At 51.8% G+C, this 15,637-nt stretch overlaps 1 protein-coding gene and 1 non-coding gene across 3 annotated transcripts in view; one reads left to right on the plus strand and one right to left on the minus strand.

The window, feature by feature from the left end:
* LOXHD1 (lipoxygenase homology PLAT domains 1) overlaps positions 1 to 15,637 on the plus strand; it is a 195,615-nt gene that overhangs the window by 120,698 nt on the left and 59,280 nt on the right. For both annotated transcript variants that reach the window (XM_025273259.3, XM_044934547.2), the window contains exons 24-30: positions 376 to 504; positions 1,498 to 1,662; positions 2,854 to 3,035; positions 7,569 to 7,685; positions 8,358 to 8,520; positions 11,995 to 12,149; positions 15,424 to 15,633. In XM_025273259.3, the coding sequence (XP_025129044.3) occupies positions 376 to 504; positions 1,498 to 1,662; positions 2,854 to 3,035; positions 7,569 to 7,685; positions 8,358 to 8,520; positions 11,995 to 12,149; positions 15,424 to 15,633 (1,121 nt within the window). The remainder of the gene's footprint in view (positions 1 to 375; positions 505 to 1,497; positions 1,663 to 2,853; positions 3,036 to 7,568; positions 7,686 to 8,357; positions 8,521 to 11,994; positions 12,150 to 15,423; positions 15,634 to 15,637) is intronic.
* TRNAC-GCA lies at positions 3,581 to 3,652 on the minus strand. The gene has a single exon. It is a non-coding gene; the product is annotated as a tRNA-Cys (tRNA).

The raw sequence follows: 15,637 nt of genomic DNA on the forward strand, positions 1-15,637 counted from the left end.
CTTGTTTCCTCACTGCAGGGAACATGCGAAGGTGGCTTCCTCCCCACGTGGAGAAACCTGAGGGCTGTGTCTTAGGGCCCCATCGCTTTCTCCCGGGTGATCTTGGATAAGGCCCTTAATTTGTGGGTGTGTCTCCTTTTCTTTAGCAAAGCAGGAAATAAAAATACATATGTCAAAGAGTTATTGCAAAGCTCCATACAAGGACATTCACACACATACAAAATACCAAAAATGCCCCACGGATAGTAACTGTATAGTCTAAATTTGATAGAAGTTCAGAAATTTGCTCATTAAGAGAAGAGACTAAGAGGGGTAGTCAGACTAGGTTTGAAGGCCTCAGGCCTAGCCAGTCATGTTGGGGTCATTTGGTTGCAGGAATGACCCTCCTGAAATCCTCCAAGACCAACAGCGACAAGTTTGAGAGGGATAGCATCGAAATCTTCACAGTGGAGACCCTGGACCTGGGAGATCTGTGGAAAGTCAGAATCGGTCATGACAACACAGGTCTGGCTTCCCTCCCTTCTGTTCCTGGCTGAGAACGTGAGGACCATGGGCAGGTCCCCATGGGTGACTAGGAAAGAATCTAGGGTGGGCTTGGATGTCATCTGCTTGCCATAATGACACAGTTTCCTCAGTCCCTTCATGGCTGCACACAGAGATTCTGGTCTAATTGATCAGGGTAGGGCCCGGACACCAGTGATTTTTAAAGCTTTCTCCCCAAACCCCACAGTCAGAAATTTCAGTGTGCAGCGTCTTTGATTCAGTAGGTCTGGGATGGGACCCAAGAGATTTTATATCTCACAGGTGATGCCGAGGCTGTTGGTCTGGGGGCTCCACTTAGAACCACAGATGGAGCCAGTTCTTCCCAGAACCCCCTAATACTGTGCCCAAGTTTGTTCTCTCTCACTAAAGCAGGACTCATTTTTTTTTGGTCTTCAAACCATATCTTGTGAGCCTGAGGAAGGAGGCCTTTCTCTTTGCCTCTAGGACTGAGGGACAAGGTCTCTGCCTGGCTTCCATTTCCTTCTTTAAACCTGAGCACTCATTTTCCCAGGGAGGAGCATAGATCCTTCACTGGTTTCCCTTCCCTTCATGAATCATAAACTGAGGCCAGGGAGCCCAGCATGTCGCCCTGCCACTGGGTGAAAATATGGAGCCCTTGTTAACACAGGCTCTCTCTGGCATCTGGGTTCCCTTTTGGGAATACCTTCCACCTTGGACGGTTCTTTGCTTCCCTCCCCTCAGACTCTGCCTCCTGTCATCTCTTCTCCATATCCCTTCCCTCCTGTTCATTTCACTGACAGCAGCCCAGAGTAGGATCCGGTAGGGTACACAGGAATCAGTCCACACTGCTGTAAGCAGAAGCAATGATGAGTCCACGGTGGAGCCATAGGCACCAGCCTTTGACTAGGGAAGGATGCTTGGAGTCCTGAAGTTGTGCACAGAAAGCCATCTGTGTAGAGGTCCTTGAGGGGTTCTGTGTCTCCTTCCCTCCAGGCAAGGCTCCAGGCTGGTTTGTAGACTGGGTAGAGGTGGACGCCCCATCCCTTGGCAAGTGCATGACGTTCCCCTGTGGCCGCTGGTTGGCCAAGAATGAAGATGACGGCACCATCGTCAGGGACCTTTTCCACGCAGAGCTTCAGACAAGGCGGTACACACCATGTAGGAGTCCTGCAGGGAAAGCCTGGGCCTCCTCCTAGACCTCCTCTTCCGCCCACCAACTCCCAGTCCCTCATCCACGGTTGACCCTTGGCCAGGCCCACCTTGGAAATTCCCTGGGCCCTGTGCTGGCTGTGGACAGAACTCTAGACACAAGGAAAGGAAATACGGGATGTATTTCTACTCCTAACTAGCTGATGACATCAGGCAAAGAGCCTGACTTCTCTGGAGTTCAGTTTCCCTGTCTGCAAAATAGAGATAATAGTGTAGGGTGGTTGTAAGACCCAAAAAGGAGAAAAGATAAGGTCTAACATTTGTTGTTGTTGTTGCTCAGTCGTGTCTGACTCTTTGCAAGCCCATGGACTGTAGCCTGCCAGTCTCCTCTGTCCGTGGGATTTCCCAGGCAAAAGTACTGGACTGGGTTGCCATTTCCTTCTCCACAGTCTAACAATGAAGGGTCATTATCAACCCCTTAATCAGTCCTCACTCCAGTCATTAACACACCAAAGAAATCACTGTTATAAGATTTTATCTTGATTGGGGGGGAAAAAAAGAACTTGAAAAGAAGCGAAATGTAATTCCTTTACCAGCTAAAGAAAAGGAGAAAATGGAACAATTAGGTGAATTTTTGACATGTTGCTTCCTCTGTCATCATCTGAAAGTCTGTATTGCCAGGAAGGGGCAGGCCAGTGTGGAGCCAGTGAGTGAGTAGTAGAAGGGGTGAGAAGAGAAGAGAAAGGACTCTCACCACTGTAGACCGGCCGATCTGATTGGTGGCTGTCCCCTGAAACATAATGCTCCTGTGTATAGGATATCTGCAGCCATGGACTGCTTTGAGGATGCTGTAACAAATGAGGAAACCAAGACTCCTAGGTGACTTGCACAGGCCGCACAGTCAGGCTAGATAGAGCCTGCGCTTTCACCCAATCTGTTATACTAGCTCTGTGATGGGAGAGGCACGGAGACCCTAGTCTGAGGTGACAGGGGTTTTCGATGGGCCCAAGGCATGTTGGGATACCTCCCTCCACCCTGGGTTGCTAGGCAACCACATGAAGGTTCAGGCCCCTGGGTAGCAGCTCCCAATGAAGGGACAGATCCAGAGTGGTGGTGCTGATGAAGAACTTGACCTGCCTGTATTTATTTCCTGTTTTCACCACCCCCCCCAGCCAACTTTGCCTTCTGTCCCCTCCCCAGTTGTCCCTTACGAGATCATCCTCTACACCAGTGATGTCTTTGCTGCTGGGACAGACGCCAACATCTTCATCGTCATCTATGGCTGCGATGCCGTGTGCACCCAGCAGAAGTACCTGTGCACCAACAAGAGGGAGCAGAAGCTGTTCTTTGAGAGGAAGTCCGCCTCCCGCTTCATAATGGAGGTACCGGCATCTGGCAGGCTGCCAAGGGAGCCAGGACAGGGGTGCGGGCTGGACCAGAAGGCAAGGAGAAGGAGCCCTTGTCCAGAGTCTGACATGTGCCTTTCATCTGATGGGCTGTTGTGAGTGAGGAGATGGTTCTCACTGGAACCATCATTCTCACTGGAACCTCATTGGATGAAGTTCATCCAATCTCTCTGAGCCTCAGTGCATGTGAGGAGCCAGAAAGACAGTGACCTTCCCTCTCTGGGACCAGTGTCTGAGTCAAAGGTGACAATGAGTGCACAGGGTTTAAGGAAACTAGAGGCACAATTCCACTAGGGCCATCTCCAGTGCTACCAACAGCAAAGCCATGGAGAGAGCTGGCCTCCAGACTTCCTCATCACATTATTGTCTCCTGCTTATCTGTCAAGCTATAGTGAAAGTGAAGTCGCTTAGTCCTGTCTGACTCTGCGACCCATGGACTGTAGCCTATCAGGCTCCTCCGTCCTTGGGATTTTCCAGGCAAGAGTGCTGGAGTAGATTGCCATTTCCTTCTCCAGGGGATCTTCCCAACCCGGGAATCGAACCCAGGTCTTCCGCATTGCAGGCAGATGCTTTACCATCTGAGCCACCAGGGAAGAGAGCATCCCATGTATTCCTTGGTTCCCACTTGGCTCTGGCCTGAGAGTTTCACTGTTCGATGCTTATTGCAGATGTATGTCACCGCATCCACACCTGGGTATTCTGTACACCCATCCCGTGCCTCCTTGTATGCTCCACTCTGTGCCAGTGGGGTGGAAGAGACAAGGGAAGGAGAGGACCCAGACCATGCCTGCAAGGGGCTTGCAGTCCAACTGGGGAACCCCAGATCTCAACAAGGCTAAGGAGAGAGTCTGGTGACCATCATGATAGCTGCTCTTGGGGGTAAGAGGGCCCTGTCATAGGGTCACTTAGCTCTCAGAGCAGCTCTGCACTGTGATTATCCGTGCTTAAGTATGGGGAAACCAAGGCACAGAGAGTTTAGCAGCTTCCATGAAATCACACAGCCAAGGTATAGTGGAAGTAGGATTCAAAACCTGGAGGACTGGCTCAGAATATGTGCCCTTAGCCCCTGCCATCCACTAGCCCGTGAGGGCAAACGGTGGGGCTGGTTGAGTGTGCTGTAGGTGTTCAGAGACCAGAGAGGGCTCCCTGAAAGTGGTGGCTTTGAGCTAGACCTGAAAGTGAGCATATGAGGGACCAAGGAGGGAAGGCCTTCCTAGCAAGGGGAACATCATGGCCAAGGGCCAGAGATGGAAGCAAACATAGCAAGTGGCTTGAGGTTTGACAAGAGGGGATAGGAGAGGGATGTAACTTGGCTAAGGATCCATGGAACAGGATTTAAAGGGGGTGACTCTGAAGGACAAGGGGTGGGGGCTTGGGCTCTCTAGGTAGTAGGGACTTTGGGAGATGTGCCCCTTATTTTCTGGTGGGAGACAAAGCACAGAGCCCCATCTTGCTTCCTCGGGTCATGTCTGCCCTGGGAAACTCCGTTTCCTCTCCCCACCTTCTCCGGGAGCAGTCGGCACTTGTGGGAAGGTTGCCACCTTGGTGGAGATTTTTTAACAAGGAGAATTCAAGGGTGATTCATCTATGCACACGAAGCAGCACCTCACCCACAGAGATCTCCTTGTGCGTGCGTCATCCCAGCCGGATGGTGTCAGAGGCCTGAGTGTGATCACACCTTGGCTTCCGGGAAGTTTCATCAATGAAGTCTGCCTAATAGGCAGCTATAATTTGCCAGTAATTTGTTGCAATTTTTTTTCTTTCCAAATCTACCTGGGTGTTGGGGGGAGTATGAGGGCTTAGATACAAATGAGCTTGCTTTGTGTCCCCGTCTCGCCGTTTCTCTTTTCCCACTGATCTTCGGGTAAGAGGAGGAGTGCTGGACTGTAAGTGAGCCCATAACCCTGGATTCTGGCAAGCCCACCCTCTCTGTGGCCTTGTCCTCAGACACTCAGATCTGCTGGGAAAATAACAATGGCTAATATTTACTGGGCACTCCCCATGTGCCAGCCTTGTTCTTGGCACTTGGGATGTATCACCTCATTTAATCCTCATCACCATTCCAAGAGTCAGATGGTGTCATTGTCCCCCTTTGCCAGCTGCCTGGCAGCTCAGTGTCCTTGAGTGCAGATCCTGTAAGTCACGATCTCGCCCAGAGCTTCCTGTTTCTCCTGCTGTGAAAGAGTGAGGCCCCGTGCATTCACTGGTCTCTGTTTAATGATTCAGAAAGTCCAGGAGCTCACAGGGGACACCAGGTCTCTGATGAAGCACAGGTGAGCTGGCTGCTGGGGAGTTTGTTAACTCAAGGCGTCTCCAGCAAAGTGGTGCCGTATTGGTCACTTGGAAGGAGAGAATCGCTGACAAAAAGAAACACGTCTGTGATCTTAGACCCAGAAGTGACCTTGAAGGGTTGCCCTGCCCATGCCCCTGCCTTTGGCTGAGCAATCTCCCCATTTGATAGATGAGGCAGTTAAGGCCTAGAAGGTCAAGAAACTTGTCTAGATCATGCAGCTTGTAGGGCTATAGCTGGGAAGGATGGAGGTGGGTGGGAGCAGGGGGACATTCCTCAGGCGGTGCTGATGGGCTTGGCCATGGCTGTCAACGGTGTGTGTGTGTGTGGAGGGTGTGCAATGCTGGGAGCTCTTCCAGTTCATTCCCAGGTCACATCTGTCTAGGCTTATAGAGGCTCCACATTTGGTGAATGGCTCAATCACTCATTCAGATGCCATTCACTCATCAGGAGTCTTCATCTACCCTGGGGCTGACTGTGCCATCTCCTTGTAGCACTGAGTCTTTGATGGAGCAGGCTAGGCAGAAAGCTCCGCAGAGGGGCTGCCAGGAAGCTCAAGTCTGCACACCCTCCTTAACTTCAACCTGTCAATGTCGAAGACATGAGTTCCGTGGACCAACCATGAGCCAGGGCATCTGGGTATTACTTTGTTTCCCTGTCCTCTTTTCCCTTTACCCCGACTTCCTTGTCTGTTTCCACCTATGATTGCCCAGATCCCCATAGGGATGAGGCAGGGTGGGAACTGACACGTCCATCTCCATTTCAGGGAAGAACATGACACATGAGAACTGGGAGAGGCCCACAAGGCTCCCAGAGGCCCTAGAGTGGGACCTGATGGAGGGCAGCCTGACAGAGAGAGCCAAGGAGGCAGGTGCCAACTGTGTGGATGCCTTGCCTTGTGTCTGGCCACCTTGTTGCTTCTTTCAAAGGCTCCAAGGAAAGGATCTGGGAGTCAATCACTCCTGGTTGAGTCCCTCTCCGGCACCATGTGCCCATAGAGTCCAGACAGGATAGATGAGAGAGAGCACCTCCTGAATTTCAGGGACTCTTCATGCCTGCACGTATCACTCTTTCATTCAGGGGGACTTTCATGCACTCCTTGGTGGCTGAGGTGTGAGAGAACCCAGCTGACTTTGTCACACACATTTCGCAGATGAGGAAGCAGTCTTTTATCCTTTCTGCCATTAGGTATTGAGTACAGAGGTCAAGGGCTCTGTTCTGGGTTTTGGGGATGCCTTGATGAGCAAAACAGACGTGGTGCCTGCCCTTATGACTTTCAGTGATGGAAAAGAAGGCTTCACACAAGTAAATACAAACTTCTGACTGTGAGAAGTGCTGGTGTGTGTATGTGTGTGTGTGAGTGATAGGATGCTGTCAGACCCTATCATGAAGAGATTTGAATTTTTTGAGGTGATCAGGTCCTTATAGCTCAGTTGGGAAAGAATCTGACTGCAGTGCAGGAGACCTCAGTTCAATTCCTGGGTCTGGAAGACTTCCTGGAGAAGGAAATGGCAACCCACTCCAGTATTCTTGCCTGGAGAATCCCATGGATAGAGGATCCTGGTGGGCTACAGTCCGTGGGGTTGCAAGAGTCAGACATGACTTAGTGACTAAACCACCAAGGTGATCAGGGGCTTTCCCTGAGTAAATGATCCTTGAGTTGAGACTTGAATAATGACATTGGGCAAATACTGGTTTAGGTAAAGAAGAAGAAAGGGAAGGGGCAGGGAGGGCTGATACAAAGGCCCTGTAGCAAGAAAATGTCAGGCTGGAGGGACTGGAAATTGAATGACACAGAAGAGGAGTGGCTGGAGATGGAAGCAGCCCTAATGGGCCAAGGAGAAGGTCAGACTAGCAAGGCAGGGCTTGGGCAGAACTAGAACTCATCTTCAGCTCTCAAGCCTCTGCTAGTAACAGAAGACTGGGGGCTGGGCTCCACCATGAAAAGGGATACAGCCTCCCAGAGCTTGAGTGAACTGAGTTCTGGAGTCTAGGCTGATGTTAAGTTGGGGAGATGAAGAGAGGTGTGAGCACAGCATGTGTAAGGAAGGGAAAGCAGGGGCTGATTTGACCAAACAGGAGGGACTGACTGGGAGAAAGTGACCCCTGGAAGTTCAAAGGGTTTCTAAGGTAGATGCCCTTGGGAGGCAGAGTTTTGCTGAGGTTGTACTTTCCTGGACTGTTCAATCAACATCTGGTGTATTTTCTCCTTCCCCAAGTTAGAAGACGTGGGAGAAATCATTGAAAAAATTCGGATTGGCCATGATAATACGGGCATGAATCCTGGTTGGCACTGCTCCCACGTGGACATCCGCCGGCTCCTCCCAGATAAAGATGTGAGTTTCTGACTGGTCCATCCTGCTGTTTCTTTTGTCCCTTTTCAGAAGAGATTCAAGTCAGATTTCCTATAAGAAACTGCAGCCTTTTTAAGTTGAGATAAAATCATCTAAGGAAGATTCAGCCAGTTCACGCCAAGTGCAGGAGCTAAAGCAGGCCCAAGGCACAATCTTTTAAAACCTTCAAGAAAAAGGGTCTGGACAGCCGTGTCTCTGCTCCTCACCCCCAAAGCCGTGCTACTAGTGAGTGACCAAGTGTGTCCCTCCTGCAACTCAAGGTCAACTCAGAGAAAGAAAGCCACCCACACAACTTGGAAAGCATTCTTAAAACCACAGAATTCTAAACCTAGGGAGAAGTTTAAAATACAGACTCTCCCCTCACTGCCAGCTGAGTCTTAGTCTCTGGGATGGGGTTCGGGTATCCATTTTCAAGTGACGTGGGGAATTCGACCTTCCAGAGCCTCCCCCTGACATGGTTTGGAAGTGCTTTAAGTAAGACTGGATCTGCTGGAATTGGGGCAGGGCTGGGGCCTCCCCTGGGGCTTTTGCATTATCAGTGGGGCTCCATCACCCTTGGCCTTGGTCCCCATGAGTGTTGAGACAGGTGATGAATGACTGAAGTTGGCAGTTTCCACATGAAGGGCTCAGTTTCCTCCTTTCTCCTCACCCCAGGGTACAGAGACCTTGACTTTCCCTTGTGATCGATGGCTTGCCACTTCGGAGGATGACAAGAAGACCATTCGAGAACTGGTCCCTTATGACATCTTCACCGAGAAATACATGAGAGATGGGTCTTTAAGGCAAGTCTACAAGGAAGTGGAGGAGCCTCTGGACAGTAAGTGTGGGGCGATTGCCCTCATCGCCATCAGCAGAACGAAGTGTCCCTCGTTGGACACTTGCCCTGTGCGGGGCAGAGCCTTTGCACCTTGGAGGCAGAGTCTGTAATTACCTTCACTCCACAGAGAGGGCAACTGAGGTTACACAAGCTGCCAGAGTTCACTCAGCTAATAAATGGCACAGCTGTTCTTCAAAGTCGCAGCACCCTCACCCTGAGTCTCGTGCTCAAATCCTCCCCTGGTATGACAGTGTGATCCGCCATCCACGTATGTGCTCTCCTGGGGCTAGACTCAACTGGTCCTTGTTCTCTCCCTTTGCTTAGTTAATTTGGCTACTAATCCGCGGGACTTGGTCCTCTCTGCTCTTGCTGGATCCAGCTGTCCCTACCGAGTGTGAATCAGATAGCTTCCCGGCTTTGTACAGAACTGTAATTCTGGTGTTTGTTCTCAGGAGGCTGGGTGCAGCTTCCGTGTCCAAGGCCATGGGTTTCTTTTCTGTGTGTGCCAGTCACCTTTTCCTCATTGATGAGGCTCTTTTCTGCAGAATTTGCACCAGCCTGAGCACACACTTCTTGCCCTCATTCCTTTGCTTTGGAACCACCATTTTCTTTCTTTATTTATTTTATTAATTGAAGATAATTGTTTAACAGAATTTTGTTGTTTTCTGCCAAATAGCAACACGAACCAGCCATAGGCATCCACATGTCCCCTCCCTCCTGAACTTCCCTCCCACCTCCCTCCCCATCCCACCCCTCTAGGCTGTTACAGAGCGCCAGTTTGAGTCCCCCCCACCCCTTGGCTATCTATTTTACATATGCTAATGTAAGTTTCCATGTTACTCTCTCCATACACCTTCTTACCTCTCTGGCTAGTCTCTGAATGCCCTTCTCCCTTCCCTTACTGGGTGGTATTGCTCCAGGCTCAGACCTCAACCTAAACTAAGCCTCTGCTGTAGCTGTGATATTTCTTTTCATCTGAGTTGCCACTTGCTTAGAGATAAAAACAAGTGTTACCTCGATGACATGCCTTTCCCTACCCACATCCTTTTCTCTGAATGTGTTTTACTTTGAATCTGGGGGATCATTTCCTTTTCTACTTGGATCCCAGAGGATGCGCTGGAAAGCTGTCCTCACGGCACCCTTGGCTGTTCTGTGTTAACAAAATGCTACGAACCCCTCTGCGCTGGGTGGTGTTTCTAGGGAAACATCTTTTCACGGAGAGCGGGGTGGCCTTGGTGGGATGGGGAGGGAGGAGGATCTGGAAATAGCCGGATTTGACTGCACGACTGACCGACCGTGCTGCTCAGCACCCAAAAGCTGAGTCGGTTTTGCTGATTCCCAAAAGGACTGGAGAGAGCAGTGAAGGGCAGGAAGGCCATTTAAATCACAGCCCTGGGGACACCATACCCCACTCTGGGACAAGGGTCTCCTTTGAAAAGGTCCCACCCAAGTGTGGAGCAGGTCTGAATGAACAGCCAGGGAATGGATGGGGAGAACAAGTGAGGAGGGTGGGGATAGTCGACTGCTGTGTCCAAACTCCGGCAAGATTCCTAGTGTTACCTCTTGTCATATCAGCCAGCCAGGTGTGGGTCACGTTGACTCCTTTAGACAAAAGATGTTATTAATGTGTGTGTGAAATGCTGGCTGGATTCTGCACCAAACTGAGCAAGTTGGGGGCTGGGGGGCCAGGGTTCAGGTGCGCCCAGTGCTGGATCCTACTCTCAAAGGGGACAGGCCTCTAGGAGCAGGTCTCCTGGTGCACCAAGGAGGGATGGCCAGCAGACTGCTGGGTGGGGTGATGGAGATGGGAGGATGCGAAAGGGGGTGGAGCTCAGGACTGGATGTGAGCTTGTGGCCTGTGGTCCAGTCCAGGTGGACACAGGGATGTGGGTTCAGAGCTCAGAAGGGACCTGGGCTGGAGATACAGCCTGGGGAACTCACAGAAGTCGACACCTGGAGAGTGCAGGGTGAGAGCTACGGGAAGCAGACAGAACTGGAAGACATGGGCATCTGGGGCAAGGCAGATGTTTAGGAACCTATAAAGCTGCTCAAGGAGCAGAAAGAGGCAGAAGGGGAGCAGGGAAGAATAATGCTACGGATCCAAGGGAAAATGAGGATAATAATAGGAACCATGTTGTGGGTGTGAGCATGTTCCATACCCACAGGCAGAGCAGCTCACATCACCTCACTCGCCTGCATTTAGTTCCATGTGGTTCTGAGCCCACTTGCATGGGCTAGTAAGAGTGTCCATCTCAGTCACTGCAGGGAAGGGGTGTCCCCTTTCCTAGGGTCTTATAAAAATCCTGAGGCTTACAGCAGGAACCCGGCCTTCAGTCCAGGTTGGGGACAACCTTTACTTGTGGCCTTCTGCTTGGTGAGACTGTGGCTGCTGGCTGTCAGCCAGCACACAGGTTTCATTTCTCTGGGTGGCCAGAAAGGCTTCTCCAAGGAGCCTGGCTTTGTCAAAAGACCCTGGAGGCCTCCTTGCTTCAAGGCTTCAGACAGGCTTGGCAGCTGTCTCCTTCCTGGGTCCCTGTGGGCAGTTGGGGAGTTCCTACCACCATAGGCACTCTCGAACTCACACCTGCTCCCAGGCTGGGGAAATGAAACTTCTTCCCAGTTGGGTCGTTTTCACCTTCACCTCAAAGCCACAACTTCCATCCTTCCCCTTGGGGATAATCCAGCTAAGTCCCCTCTTCCTTGGCCTGAAACTCCAAAGCTCCTGGCACAAAGGACTGTGGAGAGGGGACACAGAATGCTTAGCCGTCATACAAACAGATGCGTCTTCCCCCACCCAGGGTGGGGGGTTGAGTGAGTGACTACTTTATGCTTCCCTGATGAATGCTTAGCAGCAAAACAAAAACAAGACAGTGTTTGGTTTTATTTTCCTTAATAATCTGTAATAATTGTCACACCAAGTATTCTTTGAGCCCTTTCCAAAGGCCATGGGAGACAAAAGAGTAGGTGACAGAGATTGTGGCTTTGGCGGCGGGTGGTTCCCTGGAGCACTGGGGCAGGGTGCTTGAAGAGGAAATGCACATAAGGGAAGAGACACTGAGGGGAACCTATTCTTTTAGAAATACTTAATTTTTCCTATGAACTGTTTAGAAGGATTTGGCATCGATACTGGTCGCCCTCCGGCGGGAAGGCAGGTCCGTATGTCACGGCGGGTGCATGTAGTGACCACGGTGTGCACGCGTGGCAGGCAGTTTCCCGGGGTGGGGGTGGGGTATATGTTTTGAGGGATGCTGGAAAAGTCTGCATCCCTTGGGTCTCTTAGAGCAAACTTCCCACTGCTGAATCTGGCCGGACTTGTAGCAGAGCATGCATAATGGAGCAGACGAAAAGGACACTGCGTTCTCCTGCAGGCCTGAGCCACAAGCTGAACTCCGCCTACAAATCCAGTTCCCCCAAGCTAAACAACGCCATCCCTTTCTTCCCTTTGTCTGTGTGTCTGTCCGACTGCCCGCCCAGTTGTGCTGTACTCGGTGCAGATCTTCACAGGAAATGTTCCCGGGGCGGGGACAGACGCCAAGGTCTACATCACCATCTATGGGGACCTCGGGGACACCGGGGAGCGGTACCTGGGCAAGTCAGAGAACCGCACCAACAAGTTTGAGAGAGGAAAGGTAGGCGGGGCCCTCATTGTACCCCACCCCTCTCCTCTGGCCCTCTGTTCCAGGGGCCAGCTCCTCTTGGTCCCTTAGGCTGTCTGGGACCTTTGTGGGATGTCATTGACCCTTGGGGTGGCATCTGCCCCATGCATCCCCCAAGGGCATCTGGTCCCCCTTTCTCAGCCTATGCCTGAGCCCTGGGTCCTATATGTGGAGTGGGGGTGGGACTTGAGCAGGCAAGAGGCCGTGTGAGCCCCAGGTTGCTGGCTATACGGAGCTGGGTCCTTTTCAGAGAATGTAGCTCACTGCACGTGGGTCATGAGTGTGGAGGTGAGCACCGCAGAGTGGGAGAGCTGCCTCGACAGAGGCTTGAATGAGATAGAAGTCTGGAGGGCTGGGTCTGCCATCCACTCCGTCCGTGACTGAGCATCTCTGGACTCAGCGTCCTCATCTGTGAAAGAAGGAGCCCGATGTGAATCAGCTCAGCTGTGTTGTGCAGAACTCTAGACAGCATGGAGGCCCGAGGGAGCCACGGAAGAGTGGGGGTGCAGATGGGCACCCGCCTCCTCCCACATGGGACCACTCTGAGCTGGCCTATCTGTTGGGGTGGCAAGCAAGCCTTCTATTAATCAAGGGGCTCTGTGGCTACAAAAAAAGCATGAAGACCATCCAATTGAATAGTGGGATCCGAGGCCCTACCAGCTCTGACCTAAAGGTGGTTTTACCAAAGGAAGATTTCCGTCCCCACTTGCTTCCCACCAGCCTGGCCCCTCTCCCTGCCGGAGCACCCCTCTCTCTGCCACCTTCACCCTTCTTCACTTTCAGGCTCCCTTCCTCCTCTCCATTCACCTCTCTGCCAGAAGCCCCACAGGCCAGGCTACAGCCTGGAGAGGAGAGCCAGGCGGCTGGCTCCTAACCCCGTCTGCGGTCCTCCTCGTAGTCACGTGTCTGGGGAGATAGATTCCCACATCAACCAGCTTGTGTTCACTGGGGTCTCCTTAAGGCCAAGCCTCAGCCAGGCATGACCTTTAGTGCTGAAATGTTTGCTACTTGGTGAACAGGAAAGTAACTCCGGGCCAAGGACAGCGGGTGTCATCTAAGTGGGTCTGCAGCCAGCTGGTGACTCCAGCAGCCAGGCCGCCTGTAAGAAGCCCTAGCCTGGGCTCAAGATCCCAGGGAAGTCGGGCCCCGGGGCTCCCAGAGAAGGTGGGGAGGGGAAAGGGAGTCCCCCGGGGTAGGCACCACCTGAGGAAGAAGGAAGGGGCTCTGGACTTCATTTCCCACCAAAAACTATCTGTTGAATGAATAAATGAGTGAAAGTATAAGTGAAGGTGATGCAATCCATTCTCCTCGGTGTTCAGGTTCAGATTTTTTCTCTCTTAGCAATTATGACATCACAAGAGAAGTCTTTACCCCGTTCTGCCCCTCCTTCTCCTCCTCCCCTCCCGTGTTGACATCCTGGTGGGGAAGCTGGAGCTCCTCTGGCTCAGTCACTGATGATTTCGGACTTTGTTCACTGCTGAGTATTGTGAAAGCTTCTGCTTCTCTAATCCTGTGCTCCAGATCTAGGAGTCACCTTGGCACCCCTCTCTCTGTCAGAACTCCCTCCCTCCCATATCCAGTCAGTCACCTGGTCTTGGAGAGTTTCTCTCTAAATGACCCTCAGATCACCCCGGTCAGCTTTGTCATGCCTTCCTTATCATACCTTGCTTAGGGAACCCTGCACCAGACCTCTGAAATCCAATCTACCCTCCAGGCTTCCCCAGTTAATCCATCCAAAGATGGCAGAGTCACTCTCTCACTTGGACTCATCAAGGCTCCCCACTGACCCCAGATCTTGCCTGAGCCTTTCATGGGATTCCCAGATCTTCACTGCCTGCCTCACTAGCTTGTGTAGAAGTTCCCTTGGGCCCCAGTTTCCAGAATGGTCCATCACTCTCTCCTATGTCCAGGTCTTTCCAAGGCTTTTCTCTGCATCCGTGCACATATGCCCAGAGGAAATATATAACACTGCTCTGCAGCTTTAATTTTTTACATAAAAGGTATCCTATATGGGTGTTTTTTGCAGGCAATGGGGTACCTTTGAAATTTTTCTGTCAAGATAGTCAGACATGGATGTTGTTGGCTTGTTCTTTGTAACCACTGCACACATAACATTCCATGTATAACACTGCCATTGTTATTTACTGTTGCCCCAAAACTGGACACCTGGGTGGGTCCTAACTTTCCACTGTAAACAATTATCCTGCAGTAAGCATCCTTGTGTACATATGAAGGTGTCCCCCCAGGACAGATGCAAAGTGGACTTGCCATGTCATAGGGTGTGGGCTCAGCCGCTTGTCAGCACTCTAAGGCCTGCACAGGTCCACACCTGCCGTCAGGATCACACCATTCACCTGCACTTACCTCAGCCTGCAGTCTGACCTGCCCTGGCTGCTTGGAAGGCCCAGCTTCAGCTTAATGCCACCGCCAGGCAAGTCTTGCCAGCCCTGGCACTAGTCCTCACACAGGTGGCTACTACCACCACCTGGGCTGTCCTGAGGAGGGGCACAGGGCATCCTATTATCCCTGGGTTCCCAGCTCTCAGTACAGTGACTTAGCATATTTTTTGGAAGGAAAGTGGGTGTCACTCGGGGTCACCTCTCCCACCTCTCCTTCCCTAAGCTCCTGCCAGCTGTTTTGATCCCAGTTTACCCCAAACCTAGAACTCCATATCTCACTGAGCAATCCTAAAGGAATGCAAGTGCTCCAGAATACAATGTCACATCATGAAAGGTATAATCAGGGACATAGAGGAGGGCCTAGGTCACATCCCCACAAAATCCCTCATAAACTCACAGTCCAGGTGTCGTGCCTTATGCTCCCCAGCCTGGCCTGCACCGTAGCCTCTCCCCTCTCTGCTCTCCTGCAGCCCGGACTGGCTCCTCCAACTGCTGGCTTCCCCCTGAGAATTTCAAGGCCCCTCACCTTATTCAGAAAGATACCACCTCTTCCATAGCTCTTACCATCCAGCCTCCTAGCTGACCTCAATCAATACTCCACATAACTCAGCATGTCCAGGATGTCCTCTTATGCCAAGAGGAGCTAGACTGTAAAACAGAGCAATTGTGGAAGCAAGGCCTTGGAATATCAAACTCTCTGTGTTGGGGATTTGGGCCTGGAGGGATCCAGCTTGGAAGGTCTGTTCAGCCCAGCAATTAAGGGGGATGAAAGGTACTAGATGGATGGGGTTGGAGCAGGTGGAGGCAGGGAGGGGCCCCCACCCAAATCCACGAATCTGGACTCCCAGGCCGACACCTTCATCATCGAGGCTGCGGACCTGGGCGTCATCTACAAGATCAAGCTCCGCCATGACAACACCAAGTGGTGCGCAGACTGGTACGTGGAGAAGGTGGAGATCTGGAACGACACCAACGAGGATGAGTTCCTGTTCCTGTGCGGACGCTGGCTGTCCCTGAAGAAGGAGGACGGGCAGCTGGAGAGGCTCTTTTATGAGAAGGTGC

Source organism: Bubalus bubalis, chromosome 22 (genome assembly GCF_019923935.1).
Source record: "Bubalus bubalis isolate 160015118507 breed Murrah chromosome 22, NDDB_SH_1, whole genome shotgun sequence".
Classification (NCBI taxonomy): domain Eukaryota; kingdom Metazoa; phylum Chordata; class Mammalia; order Artiodactyla; family Bovidae; genus Bubalus; species Bubalus bubalis.